The sequence below is a fragment of the Penicillium expansum genome (genome assembly GCF_000769745.1).
Source record: "Penicillium expansum strain MD-8 chromosome Unknown contig192, whole genome shotgun sequence".
Lineage (NCBI taxonomy): Eukaryota > Fungi > Ascomycota > Eurotiomycetes > Eurotiales > Aspergillaceae > Penicillium > Penicillium expansum.
This window is the reverse complement of record NW_015971404.1, coordinates 583,142-599,565: the sequence shown is the minus strand read 5'-3', so window position 1 is coordinate 599,565 and position 16,424 is coordinate 583,142. Positions and strand designations below refer to the sequence as shown.

The 16,424-nt window shown below is 48.3% G+C and overlaps 6 protein-coding genes across 6 annotated transcripts; 3 read left to right on the top strand and 3 right to left on the bottom strand.

Moving 5' to 3' along the window:
* Positions 1-1,695: 1,695 nt before the first annotated feature.
* PEX2_062080 (uncharacterized protein) lies at positions 1,696-2,824 on the top strand (the record flags this gene model as incomplete). The annotated part of the gene is made up of 2 exons (XM_016743479.1): positions 1,696-2,241; positions 2,297-2,824. 2 exons carry the CDS (start codon positions 1,696-1,698, stop codon positions 2,822-2,824), a joined length of 1,074 nt encoding a protein of 357 aa, XP_016596202.1.
* Positions 2,825-3,369: 545 nt separating this feature from the next.
* On the top strand, positions 3,370-5,356 carry PEX2_062070 (Zn(II)2Cys6 transcription factor; the record flags this gene model as incomplete). The annotated part of the gene is made up of 2 exons (XM_016743478.1): positions 3,370-4,233; positions 4,307-5,356. 2 exons carry the CDS (start codon positions 3,370-3,372, stop codon positions 5,354-5,356), a joined length of 1,914 nt encoding a protein of 637 aa, XP_016596201.1.
* A 331-nt stretch (positions 5,357-5,687) lies between these two features.
* PEX2_062060 (uncharacterized protein) lies at positions 5,688-6,320 on the top strand (the record flags this gene model as incomplete). Its single annotated transcript, XM_016743477.1, has 2 exons — positions 5,688-6,039; positions 6,109-6,320. The coding sequence occupies 2 exons, from the start codon at positions 5,688-5,690 to the stop codon at positions 6,318-6,320; spliced, it is 564 nt and encodes a 187-aa protein (XP_016596200.1).
* A 227-nt stretch (positions 6,321-6,547) lies between these two features.
* Positions 6,548-8,890, bottom strand: PEX2_062050 (uncharacterized protein; the record flags this gene model as incomplete). The annotated part of the gene is made up of 3 exons (XM_016743476.1): positions 6,548-7,427; positions 7,473-8,760; positions 8,818-8,890. 3 exons carry the CDS (start codon positions 8,888-8,890, stop codon positions 6,548-6,550), a joined length of 2,241 nt encoding a protein of 746 aa, XP_016596199.1.
* A 462-nt stretch (positions 8,891-9,352) lies between these two features.
* On the bottom strand, positions 9,353-11,291 carry PEX2_062040 (putative MFS multidrug transporter; the record flags this gene model as incomplete). The annotated part of the gene is made up of 7 exons (XM_016743475.1): positions 9,353-9,906; positions 9,959-10,006; positions 10,067-10,309; positions 10,368-10,497; positions 10,560-10,973; positions 11,031-11,182; positions 11,234-11,291. The coding sequence occupies 7 exons, from the start codon at positions 11,289-11,291 to the stop codon at positions 9,353-9,355; spliced, it is 1,599 nt and encodes a 532-aa protein (XP_016596198.1).
* Positions 11,292-11,899: 608 nt separating this feature from the next.
* PEX2_062030 (fungal specific transcription factor domain-containing protein) lies at positions 11,900-13,742 on the bottom strand (the record flags this gene model as incomplete). Its single annotated transcript, XM_016743474.1, has 4 exons — positions 11,900-12,438; positions 12,490-12,960; positions 13,016-13,596; positions 13,654-13,742. 4 exons carry the CDS (start codon positions 13,740-13,742, stop codon positions 11,900-11,902), a joined length of 1,680 nt encoding a protein of 559 aa, XP_016596197.1.
* Positions 13,743-16,424: the final 2,682 nt, after the last annotated feature.

Here is a 16,424-nt window from a genome sequence, read left to right as displayed (position 1 = left end):
GTAGGATCTGGTTTGCACTCCTGTCATATCGAGCCATATATAAGCCCTATCCACTATAACGGCGGACGCAGTCAAGTGTGACGCCAAGCTTCTTTTTAGTTTCTCCCTTGGAGTATGACTGGGCTAATGTCCGGAGATCGCCACCTGCTGGAATGTACGGACTATGCGAAGTGTTGACATCAACTACATCGAGAGGCCAAGAACCGATCAATTCCTAGCGACCATCCACCTTCCTGAACTTATTTCTATTCTTCATATTTTCTCTACATCTTATAACATGTAGCTCACAACCCTCTTGGCTGTCTGCGTGGCTGCCCTGACTAGTACCGACGGTGTAATGCCCCGTCTCTTCGGGGCGTACCACGGTGCCCGCATCTCAGTCCGTGTCCCTACCAATGGGACTAGTTCCCACAATGCTACTACAGCGGGTACACGGGGCAAAGCTTTGCTGTGGATGGGATCGTCTCATGTGAATCGGGTTAATGTTGACCGCTGTCATGAGCTGTGCTCTTTGTAGTCTCAGACTTGCTCGATTGCTGTACCGGATGATGATAAGTTTTGGTGAGTTTCTTTTGCCTTTTATTAATTTATATGTAATTGGGCTAGCATACTGTTTTTAGCTGCTCCGTTTACTTGCAATGTACGGAGAAGTGCCACAATGGGAATTTATATAAACAGATATAATTGAATATTGGAAACAAATGGATAAAAGCGATCGTTGAGTGTTATGGGCCATGTGATGTGATTTGAATTGTATATAAATCAATTGAAGTCTTTATGTAATTTGTCGTTATGTCTTGAAAATTAGGTACCACCTGTATATGTAGACCAAAACATTAAATATCGAAAGGACAATGGGTTGGTTTTGTAGTCAGCAAGTAGCCTTAGAGCAACTAGGTAACTAGTTAATTGTTGCCGTTTAACGATGATGCGCTTGTTGTGTAGGAAATATTGGGACAAGAGCTGTTGCAGCCAGTCCCAGATCAAATTGAAATGTTGGGGTGATGTCTCTAAAGGTTGAAATCCGAGCTCCCTGACAGATCGTCCTTGGCCCAGCTTGCTCTCCAGAATCCAAAATTTGACTATGACAAAGCGCGGCGTCCCCGGAGAGGAAGCACGTGCCATATGTGGATGAGTTGAGAGGAAGCGGGTACCCGTGGGCTTTCCGAAGTAGGTGGAGGATGGATAGTCTGCTAAAGGAAGACTCAATTTGTAACCGTGGCTTGAAACAGACACATGCCGTTCCTAGCCAATATGAGAGTCATAAAAGATACAGTCGCCAAAAGTGCACATGTTTCGAAGCATCAAAGGTGAGTCCGTGTAATTCCAGTTGTCGAGAGCAGACTGTCCTCCAATTGATCCACGTGCTAGGCTACCCCAATTGATGTGATGTGTACCAAGTACAGTGGAAACAGCCCCTTTTCCCACTTTAAACCAAGTACTCGGTACCTACCAATAAGCTCTCCAGGCCCCACTTGTTACTCCAGCAAATGCCCGTTGTTCCCTGAGGCACGAGTCTCCGCTCGACCAATCACCGTCGTCCATTGTAGCTCGTGGGCTCAACCTTTGGAAGCACGCGACACTATCTATAACCTGGAAAGCCCTGGACGACGTTCACGGTTATATAGTCTGCACCCCTTGCTGTACAACTCTACAACTATTCACAACTTCCCCCCTCCTCTGCATTCTTCCACAATGTCACGACTTCCAACCCCAGCCATGTCGGGTGGCTTCATAATCAAAGACAAGCCCGACGGAGATGCCTTTACATTACCTCCTGCTGCATTGAGCACTGCCAGTCGGAGATCCTCTCGATCAGATCCTTCCTATATTCCGGCATCCCCGACCTCCCCAGAGCTCTCTGGCCGCCGTACAAGTCACACCGCACGGTCGGGTACATCTATCAAACGCCCACTTGAGGATTTTGATTTGCCTCCGCCACCAACTAGAACTCGCAAGATCATCCAGATGAAGCCCAAATCGCCTTCCAAAACCCCTAAAACAAGGGAAAATGGCAAGGGTTCACAGAGTTCAGAAGACGCCATGCCCAACCCCACATCAAAATCTAAAAGAAAACAGCCCAGTGCCACTAGTGCTGCAGGACGCAAGATCGCCCGCAAGACCGCACACAGTTTAATTGAGCGTCGAAGACGATCCAAGATGAACGAGGAGTTCGGAACGTTGAAGGATATGATCCCGGCATGCACCGGGCAGGAAATGCATAAGCTGGCTATTCTTCAGGTACATCAGCCACATTTCTTTTGGGATTTGGCAATATACTAACAATCCTGTCAAGGCAAGCATTGACTATGTCAATTACCTAGAGAAATGTATCCGTGATATGAAAACGGGAGGATCAACCCACACCCCTGCTGCACCGCCCTCACCAACATCTCCCGAGTTCGTCGCTGAAACGGGAGAGCCCATGCAAAGGGATAATTCATCTACTTATTCATACTCCACCTCTGCATCACCGGAGTTGTATGCCGCTCCCACAGAATTTCCGGATACATCTCCGTCTTTCTCCCCGCGCACTCAAGTCCCCTCAGGCAATATCCCACATGATGCTTCATCTATTCTTCCTAGCCCGGCACTAGGCCCGATTTGGGCATCCAGCGAAAAGATGCATGAGTTTCAGGGGGTTGATCACGAGGCTTCAGCTGCCCTGCTTATGTTGACTCAGGATCGGAGAGGGACTGCCGATTCGATCAGTGAGAGCTTCCCTGGGAGTACGACACTGGCACAGTCTGTGGAAGAGACTCCAGCGGTGCCTGAGATTCAAAGGAGGAAGGGCATGAGTGTCCGTGATCTTCTTATCTCATAGTCTCACAACTTGGTTTTTGTTTATATTTCTTTTGGGAAATTGGTGTCTGATGTTTCTGGGAATGGTGCAGGGGCTGTCTTATTAGCGTTGTGTATATTTAGCATCTGTCTTCATGATTTTACTCGGTGGATCGGTGTCTACACGTATTGATTGGTGCGTGTGTTTTGTTACTTGACCGACCTATAAAGGCCGGATACTCCAACTTGGAGGACAAGATGTGAACAAAAATTGAATAAAGTTAATCATCACCAAAGGCTGGAGGCAATTTATTCGTATTATAGGTATTTCATTTAGAGGAGATGAATTGTTTAATGAATACAATAACCAGTTGCCAGTTGCGGTTTCGCCCCCACAGCTATCGGGCCATCGGCAATTCACGAATGACCGAGCTCCGAAATTCCATCATCGAGAGCCCCCAGCTCGAAGCTTGATCGCTAATATATTGCAGAAGCCGAGGATCTGATAAGAGAAATTATCCTCAATCCTTATTACCAAGACATCTTTACTTTGCGCTGGCTTCCCCATAGCCGCGCTAAGACAGAACCATGAACCACCCACGCCGATACAACGTAGAGCGATCATGTTTACGCTGCCACGAACACAAAATCAAGTGCGACAAGGGCTCACCATGCAGCAAATGCATGCGACAGAAGGTAACCTGCCAGTATCCAGGTCCAAGCCGAGCCAAGCGCCAAAATCCGAAGAAGAGCACGACCGATATTGCGGTACGGTTGGAGCAGCTCGAACAGCTCATCGCGGGAATGATCAGGGAACGGCCGACTGGCTCGGATAGTGAAAACCAAGACCAGAGTGCAAGCTTATCGATGTCGACTGGCCGATCTGACTACGGGCCCCCATCAACCCACTCAGCTGCAGCAGACCGCCCCACTCAGCAGGGGTTCCTGGACAAAGACGGCCGGTATATCAATGAGCCTCTCCTCTCGCGGGTTTTAGAGAAAGAGCAGGAGCTGAAGTCAGCAATCGGATCGCCGATCGGTGCAACTAGTCCACGCCGACCAGTCTTGAGGGCAGATGGCCTCTTCGCCAACCCGCTCTCGGTTCAGATTGACCCCCAGGAGCTATACCCGAGTCGCTGGGAGGGAGTCTTTCTCTGGCAGACATTCCTCGGCCGTGTAGAGCCCTTGGTAAAGGTCCTTCATGTTCCAACAGCGCAATCGCTCATCTTTTCTGCAATTAGCCGACCCGAGAGTGTGCGTGCTGATGTACGTGCTTTGCTCTTTGCGATATGTTTTGCTGCTACAACAACCTTGCTTTCAGATGATATCCAGAATGAAGTTCGGCATGCCAATCTGCGGCGGTATCAACAGGGGCTGGAGTTGTCTTTGTATCACTCCGACTTTTTGGATGCCCCAACTCTTACCTCGTTGCAAGCGATGGTGATATATCAGGTGAGAAAATGTTTCTTCAAGTGTCCTTAGACTTTCCTGTACTTTGCATCGCTGACATCTCTTTACTCTCTAGACATGCTTTCGATTTAGCAATAGCGGCCGGTCTGGCTGGACCTTACACGGTGTAACTATTCGAGCTGCGCAATCAATCGGTCTCCAGCGGGACGGAAAAAACTTCAAACTCTCTCAATTGGAATGCGAGCTACGCCGCCGAACCTGGGGACATATACAATCGGCCGATATGCGAGTAGCAGAAGACCATGGCCTCAGCGTCCCCGACAACGATTACGGTGACACTGAACTCCCACTGAATATCGACGACCAGAACTTATCACACACGAGCATTATCCCAGCCGTATCGCAGGACCGATGGACCGAGTTGACATTCACTCTAATCGTAGTCGAAATTAACAAGGTGCGGCCGGTTTTACTTCGAAGTTTAGCAGGAGCATCCGATCCAGAGCGACTCATCGCCGAGTTCAAAGGCTCAATAGAGGAGAAATACCTGCGACATAGCGACCCGGACATCCCGATCCAGCGCTTCGGCTTCCTCCTTGGCCGGCTGCTCCTCACAAAGACCGAAGTGTGCATTCGACAAAAACAGCTGCAATCACAGGGCCCGGCGGCCTGCTCACTCGATCACAACCTTGTACAAAAGACGCTAGCACAAGCCTGCTATGGCCTAGAAATCGGCGTCGAGATGCATAGCAACGAAATATTGCGTGGCTTCCGATGGATGATGATGACTCACACTCAATACCACCTCTTCACATTCATTCTCTGGGCTCTGTGTGTCTATCCCACCGGCCCCTATGTTGAACGAGCCTGGAGCGTTATCAATACCCAGTTCGAGCTGATTGATGATTCCTCTTGGCCGGACCCGGGACCTAAGTGGCCGATGATTGTGCAGTTGCGGAATAAGGCGCGGCGTATTCGCCAGGCTCATGATTCTGTCGAGCAGAGTCAGCAAGCTGTTCACGATAATCGTCCTGTTTGTGTTGATGGGATTGGGACTGGGTATTCTCGGCCAGAGGCAGGATTTGATATTGATCGTTGGGATCCGAGCTTTGTCGACTTTTCGGATTGGAATAGCTTGGCCCAGAGTCTTTCTCTCCTAAATTGAAGATGGGGGATAGTATGTGTATAGTGTGACGAAACCACATAGGCGAGCTCGTTCTCTGCATATATTCCTTTTTCGTAATGTTTCTGCTGTTGTACGGGGCCTGTTTCGTTGTGGAGCGGTACCTTCTTAAAGCAAACACTAAATGATTGCCATTTTGGGATCACTTTTACCGCTTCTTCTACCGCTCCTTCGATTAATCATGTCTTGTTCTATAACGATAGAACGCGACGCGATGCATCTCAGACCGCCAACACATACAAACATCCTGAACAGACACTTCACTCTCATTCTTCTTCCTACATAACTTGCAAATCATTCAGCAACCGCCAACATGCCTGCGCCTGATGAGGAACCAGATACCCTGCTACTTTTACTGGAAGCAATGAAAAACCAACCTATCCACCGCTTGGAGGGTATCCTCCAGGACATTGTCAAGCACAGCGCAGAAGGCCGCAAAATCGCCTCAAAATGGCTACTAGCAGCAAAAGACGATGTGAGATCCGAGCCAGTTGTCCCAACTTCCACCATAGCTCCCGTCATCTCTGCCCTATCCGTTGAGGATGAATCCATCTCAATGCCCATGGCCAATGTCCCAATGACATCCCGTTTCGAATACTGCATCTACTGCCTGGAGGATTTCGAAGTCACTGAAAACTCGGAGACGAGCTGTAAATATCATCTTGGTATGTATATCCCCCAATAACATCCGTGGATACATGGCTCAGGTGGAAACATAACTAATCTATGAAAAGAGCCTGACATGGTCGACGAGGAGTATTTCAAGGACGAGATTGCTGCTGGGATTGATGTTGACAACGATGAATATCGCGAGGCTTGGCCGCACAAGTTTTTCTATTCTTGTTGTGGAATGGACTTGACTGAGGGCATGTGTCAGGTTGGTTGGCACAAGGCTGCGGACCCAGATGATCGTCCTCGCAAGCGAACAGGTCGGTGTGAGTTCTGATTGAATTAATGGAATTTGCTTCTGGAGTGTGGATAGGTTTTAGGATTTGTCCCCCGAGGTTTGATGCAATCACTGATGGTGATGCTTCATCTTCCCAGACTCCTTTTTTAATATGTTACGTCTGGCCTCTGTATGTACGGGTTTTCCTCTAAATTAGCCAGCGAGCTAATCTATTTTATCCCATTATGAGAAACATTCACAATGAAATAGACCCGGGCCTGGCCTTATTACTGCAGTGGGCACTCCGGCCGATACTCCCCCGAAGCCTCCTCATCCTCATCCAAACCATCTCGCCTCCGCTGCTCCTGCCGTTGATCCTCATCATTCACCAACTGCCGTAGTCGCCCTGCATCTGGCTCCTCATCTGGCTGAATACGGAGCAGTTCATCGACCATGGCCGCCCGCCGCGGGTGACCCCGATGGCGTAAGTAGCGCTGAAACTCGGTGAGCATGAGTGTGCGTAGGGGGTCGTTGGCGGGGTCCTGTTCTGCGGGTGGAGTCGATGAGGGGATAGAAGCGTTGTTGGTGAGATTTTGTTCTGCGGCTGGTGTAGATGAGGGCACAGAAGGGGTTGGTGGCGCGGCTGTAGATACGTCTGCAGTCGGAGATGTCGTTCCAGATGTAGCTTCGGCTTGGGCTGGTTGTGGTACTGGAGTTCCAGGGTTGAGTTTTACATGGTCTATCACCGCTCGAAGGAGATTCCAGCGCATCAAGTTGTGTTCCTGCCACATTAATCTCTGCAGTGGGATTGTTGGACCGACATATACCATGTTCGGGTGCTCGCTTGCTAATGGCCAGTGGTCTTCAAAGTATGATGTCTGCGCTGATAGTAAGGAATAGAGATCACTCCACACAAGGCTTCCGAGAATTCGCATTTGGCCAGTGTAGCCTGGAGACTCGTCGGATCGTGTGATGCCCTTCTCTGGGTCGAAGTCTGGGTCAACAGCGAGAAGGAAGCCGGTGAAGTCACCAGGAATGAGCTTTGATGTCGCGGGACTGTAGGATTTGGTCATGTATGAGGCAAAAGATGCGGAGTCAACGACGAGGAAAGCGCTATCTTCTACCTCTGACCAGTCGTCGTTGCCATCTTTGATGTTTTGGAAGTGTCTGGTTGACATGTTAGCTTCGAAATGGAAGAAAGAGCACACTCACTCCTTAGATGCATCGATATCGCCCTCAGAAATACCCAGTTCCTTCCCATCCAGCCAGCGAAGCTTCAAATGCTCTTTGATAGCACTGCTTCCTGTGTGGCCTTTGCCCCAATCCGAAACATGGGCTTCCACTTTGCGAACGAACTCTGTCCATTCAGACTCCGTCTGCCCATAAGTCAACCGATACACAGCCAACCCATACTTTTCCTGCTTTCCCTCCTTTTTTCCAGATTCCATCTTGGAGACACAGGCAGCAATCCAAGGCTCGCGAGGAACAGGTTCAAGAGGTGCACCACGCACCTCTTTCCTCAATTTATTCTGGCCTTGAATCTGGCTCTGAGCTGTCCCATGGTATGTCTCTCCGGACGAAGGAATTGAATCTCTCCATGGACCTGCTGAATAACGTGGGATGGCTTCTCGAGTAAGCAGCCTCAAACGCTCATGGTATGCTTTACCTCTCGTTTGCAGATTCGCCGCATGAAGAGCTGCCGGACCATCCCCATCCCGCGGGGGAGCCGCGAAGTACCCCTTGTAACCGTCCATGGGAATCATGATAGTGAAATCAGCAGTGGCAATGATTTCTGTCAGCGTGTGCAGCGAATCAGTAATTTTCCACTGCAAAGCATCAGGTTGGCCTAACGGGCCGCTATCTCCCGGTGGCCGATACTCCAAAAGGGCTCGCAGCAATGGAGCTCGCAGTGTATGGGCATGCACAATAACCCATCTATGGGCGCGTTCGGTCATCATCTCGAAATGCGCTGTCATGTATCTTGTCCAGAGACCCGCGACACTAACGTGCTTTTTACCTTGCTCCGTTCTGAGATTGTTGAGAACAGCATCGAGCGCCGTCCAGTGCTCATAGATGTAATTGAACGTGTCGCGAAGATACAATCGCACGGTTGGTTCATTCAAATACTGGAACACGGCGATCACAGCCGTTAGATGCTGACACGCGAGATCAAAATGTTCTGGCCGGTCGAGGCCTTTTTCCTGCCATATCTGGTCGCTCAAGGGGATGATGCCCTCCCACAGACGGGATTTTAGGGATTGAATGTTCTTTCCGACCATACAGAGCCGGGTGAAATCTCGTTCAGATCCAATGCGGGCCATAACACTGGTCATGATGGGTTCGCCATCGGAGTCCGGGGGAAAGTTTTGATCATGTTGGAGGAAGGACGATTCCTCTTCGGACAGGCGCTCGATGTTGGGTTGACTACCATTGGGTAGTGGCTCACCGAACGCAAATTGCATGAAATGTCCGATGGTTTGAGGCTCAAGAATGCGATCGACTTGATCGGTGTTGTTCGGTTAGTACTAATATACAGAGAATTATGGGGATCGCTAACCAACTGGCAGCTTCTGTGCCTCGCAATGAACGATGGTAATCGCAGTGCCTTCAGCTTCAAGATGCGAGTACATTGCGATGAATGAATAAATTAAGACAATGAAGAGAACCAAGGCGCGATTCCGGACCTTTTGAAAGTGGAGAGGCGAAATGATTTTAAAGCCGCAAGGCAACTAGACGTTCTGGTTGGTGGAGTTTCAACTTAGCGCGCAGGTTATTGGATCTAAAACTCGATGGGGTTTGGCTTTAGTTTATTTCTTTATTCTAGATTGTGCACGGAGTAGTATTCTTCTTCAACTAGCGTTGGCCCCCTGTATGTTGCGTGGTATCTCTTAGTAAAAGGGGAAAATAACCTTGGAACCGGGTGTATACGGAACGGAGTACATTTCACTACACAAAGTTATCATATAGATCGTCTGTAAATCATAATCTTCATTATAAATTAGGTATCAAGTCATTACTTCGTACCAAATTATTCTCTGGCCAATAAGCCAAAATCCAATGCCCAAAAAGCAAAAAAGCAACTAGAAATGCCTCTATACCTGCGCAGGTGTACTCGATCCACTAGCCCTGAGTTTCTCCTCCAAGATCAACCTCTGACAGAACGGACTTCTCTCCCGAATCCAAGAACCCCAGTGCATCAAAGCAAAAGGAATCGGAATGCAAGCCAGACTAATAAATCCAATGAGGGAAGTGGCCCAAGAAACCCCGAAAGATTTGTAGAGCGGCTCAGCGGCCAGCGGGAAAAGCGCTCCAGCAATGCTCCGCACAATAACAGAAGCTGCCAGAGCGCTGGCAGAGTAGATTTTGTATGCGTCGGTCACATAGGTAAGAAGGGAAATGAAGATGGTCTGGAATCCGAATCCAAAGATGAACCCGGACATCACGGGTGCTGCCCAGTGCATGGTAGGCTTTGCTGTCCAGGCGAGCCAGAACATGCTGATTGTTAGACAGGGCCCGGCGATGCAGGACATGGGAAGTCGGTGGTACTCTGGGCTGGAGGTCCAGACTTTGTTGAGCTTTTTGGCTTTTTCGTAGATCATGTCGTAGTAGAGGGCGACAAAGCCGGAAGATGCGGCACCAACGCCAACTGTGATGGGTTAGATATGTTTGGTAATATTGGTGGAAAGAGGTGAACGTACTTGGGATGTATGTGAGGGAAGTTTGCTCAACGGTGAAATTATAGACACCTGCCAATCTATTGTTAGTATTTTACATAGATTCAATGGGAATTCCAGATGGAGCATTACCTCCAAAGATGATGGGATAGGCCTGGAAATAAAAGAACACCAGACTATATGCGAGAGCGATATAAATGGATGTTGAGGTGATGATAGGTTCAAAGAAGAGCATCGTGATCGGGCGAGTGATAATCTCCATCGGGGTGAATCTCGAGTCGAGGTTGAGCTCCTGACGCGAGAAGTATCGATTGGAATTCGAATCCTTTCTCAATTTGGCAGCTTGTAGTTTCAAGAGTGCTGGGCCAAAAGTTTCTGTTTTAATTTGAGATTAGTTGATACCACGAATTGATGGAATAAGTGATAATCCTACCAGATGTGAAGAGCAAAGCCAACCAAGTAATACCCGTCAGAATCAGGTCGATCCTAAACGTCCATCTCCAACCATATTTTACCGAGCATCCGGAGATAATGGGGCCCAGAATAGGACCAAAACTGCAAGCCTGGAATATACATCAGCCCTACTCAAAAATTTCACCTGTGGATGTAATTAATAAGAACATACCGACATATACATCGCCATTGCACGACCACGACTTCGCAGATCAAAAAATAGGTCTGCATAAATACCACCAACAACCGTCTGAGGAGCTGCCCCAGCAAGACCACAAATAGTCCGAAAGACGAGAAGAGAGGACCAATTTGGCGCTAGAGCACATCCAAGCGTAGCGAGGACGAAAACAGTAAAAGACCAGAGAAGGACGGGTTTCCGTCCAATAGTTTCACTCAATGGACTGAATAGTAGGGGTCCAACTACATAGCCAATAAGAAAGACGGCAGTTGGTAAGACCTTTTGCTGGCCTCCGGACTCGTGGAAGTCCTGCATGATAGCGGGGACTGCATTGCTAGGAAGTGCCGATGATATGCCGCTATTGAGGACAATAAATAGCCCCACAACCGCATTGTAGAACTTTTTCTTCTATTTGATTTGAATTTTGTTAGTAAATATCTCTTCGTAACATATAAATGTGCGTACAAAGGCCCAGTTTGGTGGATTTTTGGGTGAGTTCTCTTGAAACTCGACAAGTAGTTCATCTTGAGACAGTTCAACTATATGGTAATCGCCATTTGATTTTTGATTATTCTCCGTTGAAGCAAGGGACCTTTTGTCATATCTCTCATCCTTGTCTAATACATGTTAGAGCAGACCCGGTAAGTATCAATTGGGATTGATCGCACCTGAAGAAAGGATGGCGGCTATCTGAGCCGTTAAAGATTGTTTATTTTCTGACGCCATATTGCACCATCAAGTGTGGGGTGAGCTAGAACAAAAAGGAAGAAGATTGGAAGTATGCTTTTATTCTAATTCTCAAAAGCTCCGGTAGATGAGGATCGGAGCTCTATATAAACTATAGAAGAATATTTCCGTTCCCATTGCAACCAGCGGACCCAGAGTGAAAACCCTGCCAATTCTTTGACTCACTATGCCTAGAACCTGCTGGTCTTGCATAATGCCTCTATCCATCATGTTGGAGTAGGGAACAAGCCAATGGGAGACTGGTATACTTCGATTTTTTTGCACGGGAAACCGGGGCCGGTACGGGGCCGGGTGTTAGGGCAATCCACCTACGGCGCCGGGCAGGATCCGGACATGAATGGCTGCCCCCGATGCACAAATTAATTGCTATAACTGCGTTTTTAGTGGGGATCTAGACTGATGTGACTGAACACATGTGAATAAAGAAGCATACTGCATTGTGCGTTGCGGCCTAATCTGTTGTTCGCTTGTACAAGTATCAGGGTTGATCTACGAGGCTAGAACTTGCTCCTTGGGTGACTTATTCGGTTTTGAGACTTAGATTGAGTGATCTAAAACTTCAATAACTTATATTAGGTATATTATTGTTACTGTGGCATCGATGGCATCATAGGTAAGAAATCGAAGATGTCGTTCTGCCCCTCCTCAAACAGACCAAAGGAGTCTGCAATTGAGTTCGATACAGTCCAGTTGGGCGCTTCCATCGTGCCGGATAGCCGGGACACGGGCGCTCTGGCCACGGCAGATGGGTCACTACTTGGCATCGAGACCATGTTTGAATCTCTATCGGCCTGGATGGTCGGGCCAGTTCTGTAGCGGAGATCGTCGAGGGGACCCACTCCTGATGGAGGCGGGCGGTTGATCATGGGGTTATCATTATCAGGTCCCTCAAATGTTGGGCCCTCATTTTGATCAGACATGATGGGTACATCTGTACTATGATTGCTCTGTGGAAGCTGACTGGCAATCAAGGCGCGTGCATAGTTCACGAAAATAGAGACAGTCCGATGGATATCAGGATATGGGGGTTGTTTGAGGAAACCACAGATCCTTTCGGCTCTTTCAAGTAGAAGACTTTGATTAATTAGATTCGGACGCCACCTGGCAATGCGAAGAGCGAATGTTGCTAAACCTATTAGCAAAATGTATCTCCCCGATTGAGGAAAGATTAACTTACTGACGAATGCGATTGTAAGAGCTGGATAGGTTGGCGCCCAGGGTAATTGACAGCGATATGATGGCTCGTTGATCAAAAACCCTAATTGGTCCATGATTGTTGTCACAAGGGACTGCCACAGGTTCATCACATTCTGGTCGAGCATTTCCGAGCCTGAATCCGTGTGCGTCGGTTGTAATTTTTGAATCCGTGCCAGCGAAGCACAGAACACAAAAATTCTGGCATAGTGAAGCATAAGCTTGAGGCTACTGCGTTGGAAGGCCCCTATATGGAAACCATTGTCTTCAAGTTTGTCGAAGTCAGAATTGATCCAGATTGTGGGTTTATCCAAAGTAAGAAAAGACAACCTACTTTCATGGATCTCGTCCCACGTCGTCCACCAGTTTTGCAACCTTGTCATAATGGCCGGTAGTTCTGTGGACACAATATCGCCAACAGTTGAAGTGTTGTCAATAGTGACCCGGTAATTACCTGCCACATGTTAGTCATTTGGCAGAAAAATAGCTCCTGCAGTTGTTCGCTTTACCTCGTAGTTGATGAAGCTCAATGATACACACTGTACGCATATCACAGGGCAGAGAGAGTGGATAGTCAAGAAATTTGCGTAGCTTCACCACGTCGACCTCGGCAATACGTGATTTGCGCCCTGTACCAGATGCAACGTCCAACTCTAGTATGAAAGTGATTAACCATGTTCTTGTCTTCCATACCAGTTCACGTTCAGCCATAGAAGCCGAAAGCGAACTTCGGGGTACATTTTCTTGGGACAACAAAGTGTCCAACGATTTCTCCAATCCAGAATCTAAGGCGGTGCGAAGAATGAGAGCAATGGAGAACCAAGTCTTTTCGGAGTAGGCTGCCAGGAGAATCATTCCTTGGACTGTTTCTAGTTTGGTTGGTCGCTCGAAGAAGCTATCTTCGGCCAAACGTTGTGCTTCATCCTGTAGAACGCGCTGCATATGCGTGTCGCCACGCAAATCTGTTACTGCGCGACTAGCCAGATAGATAATCACAGTAAAGCAGAACAAAGATCTTGAACGGACAGAGTCAAATGTGTCTCTGATCGGATCAAAGAGAGGAAGGAAGTTTTTCGATCCACCTGTAAACCTGTAGGAGAGGGGTTAGATTTGACCATGCGGTTTCATTTGGCTGTTAGTACCATACCTCTCATACATGACACGAGCAAGCTCCTCACTAACGATTCCTCTAGCGACGACATCTCCTCTGGGATCGCCCTTAGCTGAGTTTTCCATAAATATCTTGTGTTGTTAGATGGATATCAATTGCATAAGTGGTCTGACTGTGACTCACATCATTAGTGCCTAGCAGATTCACAGACATAGAATGTACCGCTGATACAGGCGCTATCATTTCATTAGGGCTGAGCTGCTGAGATTCCGGTCCATTCGCATCAGATGTATAAGAACGCTGGAGGCTGCTTAATCCAGTAGAATCGGGCAAAGAATCAATTGGAGTGTCGAAGCCACCATCTTGCACTGTGGCAGGCGAGAACCCCTGATCTCTTGATGTCGGAGTGTGATATCCAGTCCTAGGATCCAGCGGCGAAGCAGTATTTTGGCTTCTGTCACAGTATATTAGTTCACTGCTTTCATATGCAAGGTCGATATTTCAATTGTCACCTTGCGGGGGTTGTTGTTTTCCGCCGGCGATCACCTCGTCGTCGGCCATCATCGATCGGATCTAAAATGCAGTCCCGGCCCGTAGACCGACAGCGGAAGCAAGGGACTTGACTACGTGCATCACATCGCATCTTTTGTCTTCTGCACCATCGACATGCTTTAAAGAAACGAATAGGGACATTTTCCGCCCGGTAAACGATTTCCGACCCTCTTTCGCTCATGATTGCCGTTTCTTCATGCGATTCTAACAACAGAACGCTAGCCAAGTAAGCTCTCTAGTAACAGAAGCAAAGATCTGCCGATGCGTATCGATCGTAGGTTGTGGCTTACTCCTAGTCTGTCAACTGCCTGATGGGGATATGTTTGCCGGTTAACGGGAAAGCCGGTCACGTGCCCGGTTAGCTCTTCTCTTTTAGGAAGGTCATCAACAACGCCTCGTGTGGCGGATTCAAGAAGAAATTACCCAACCTTATCCCAAAACTACAGCCGATTAATCTGCACGTCATTTTAAACACAAAAGGAAGCTTGCCCGCACCCCAAGAAGAGAACGACAGATCCCTGGCGGATCAAGCCGAGCGAGGGAGGATGGATAGATGGGTCTCCGCCCGACTCAAGATCTTTATTACCTGTCGATCTTGGGGTCAAGTGCTGAAGGTGGAAGAGCGCCTACCCAACATTACCACCGTAAATAACGCTCTAGACTTCTAAGGGTCGAAATCGAGTGATTTATCATTAACTCTTCCACCCGATCTCAGTCGGATCACCAGCAAAGAAAGGTAAACCACAATATATACCTTGTACATTGTGATCCAGTGTTGTAGACATACCCTCCGATCACTCTTGAGAATGGCTTCACTCACTATGTGTCACACAACCACGCGGCTCATTGAATCGGCCCAGCTCACACCCACCGAGCACTCTATCTGGAGAGCTTTTCTGGACGAGGCCGTCGATCCCGAATATGCTGCTTGCTATATCCAGGAATAGATTCATGATCGCCCCGCTTGTTCTCTAGAGCAAGCCCTGTACGAGCTAGAAACTGACTGGAAGCGACTCGTTACCAAGTGTCCGTAGAACCCGAGGGTGTACTGAGGCTTCTGTGTCTCTGCTAACCATAGAACTAGTAACCAGGCGAGACAAAGTCCCATTAAAAGTAGGCGCACTCGTTGAAGTGCGAGATGATTTAAATTGCTTTATGCTGGACCAGAAGCCATCCGAGCCCAACGTATTTGTTCGGTTTGATCATGCCTGGGTGATCCCACCCAGCCTTTTCGATGACAGTGACATGAACCCGCAGGTAGGTGGTTACTGGGAAACTTTGAGCCAAAACTGAAGATAACACATCTAATTAAACCGCCAAACTACCATAGGGTTCTCTTTATCCTCTTCTGCGGGCATTTTTGAGCCCTGCCAGAACATCCGAGCTTCAGACCATTTTACAGACTAATACACTGGAATCTCAACTCAAAAATCTCTTCCTACTCTCCCCTAGTATTCATTCAGCATTTAGACATGGACACATTCGACTCTTTCCACCAACTAATACCCCCGCTCAGTGGAATGATGAGACCGAGGCCAGAATCAAAACAGCCAGCGAAGTTTATGTCAGTACTTTGTGTCCAAACTGTCGCCTGAGCCTTGCGGTTGGCTTTTTCTTAGCGATGGCAGCCGCTGGGACTCAACAATGCAAATGTTCATCATGGGGGCCAAAAACGCCAATCAACCTCTTCCAGATCCATTCTTGTTACGCACACATCACCGCATTGCAGCTTCCTTGCATTTATTCCATGTTGAAGAACAAATCGCCGAAGGTTGGCCCTCGCCCCCGTTTTGTATGGTACAAACAACCCCCTTACACATAGGACCTAAATGCTGATTTCGTTACTTGGGATAGTTCATTTGAACATAATTACCCCGAAGGTACTACGCTCAATCTAGCATCTCGTGCCTCACTTGATACGCGTTCAGTGTTATGGCGCGCTCCTAAAACTAGGGAGCCACCTCTACCCGCGGTCTTTCACAGGCCTCGTGCACCAGTTGCCGTTTGGACTGTACGCAAAGGAATGCACTCGCTCTCCTAATGAAGGAGAGACACTCAAGCATGTGGAACGGTATACCTCGATCCCCGCACCCCTTTGGATAGATGAGTACCAGGGCACGCACCGCATTCTCATCCTGACAGCCATGCCTGGACAAACACTGGATGTCGTTTTCCATCGACTCTCATACTTGGAGCGTGAGCAACTGTCGAAAGACCTGAAGAGTGCCTTATCCCAACTACGTTCTATTCCAAAT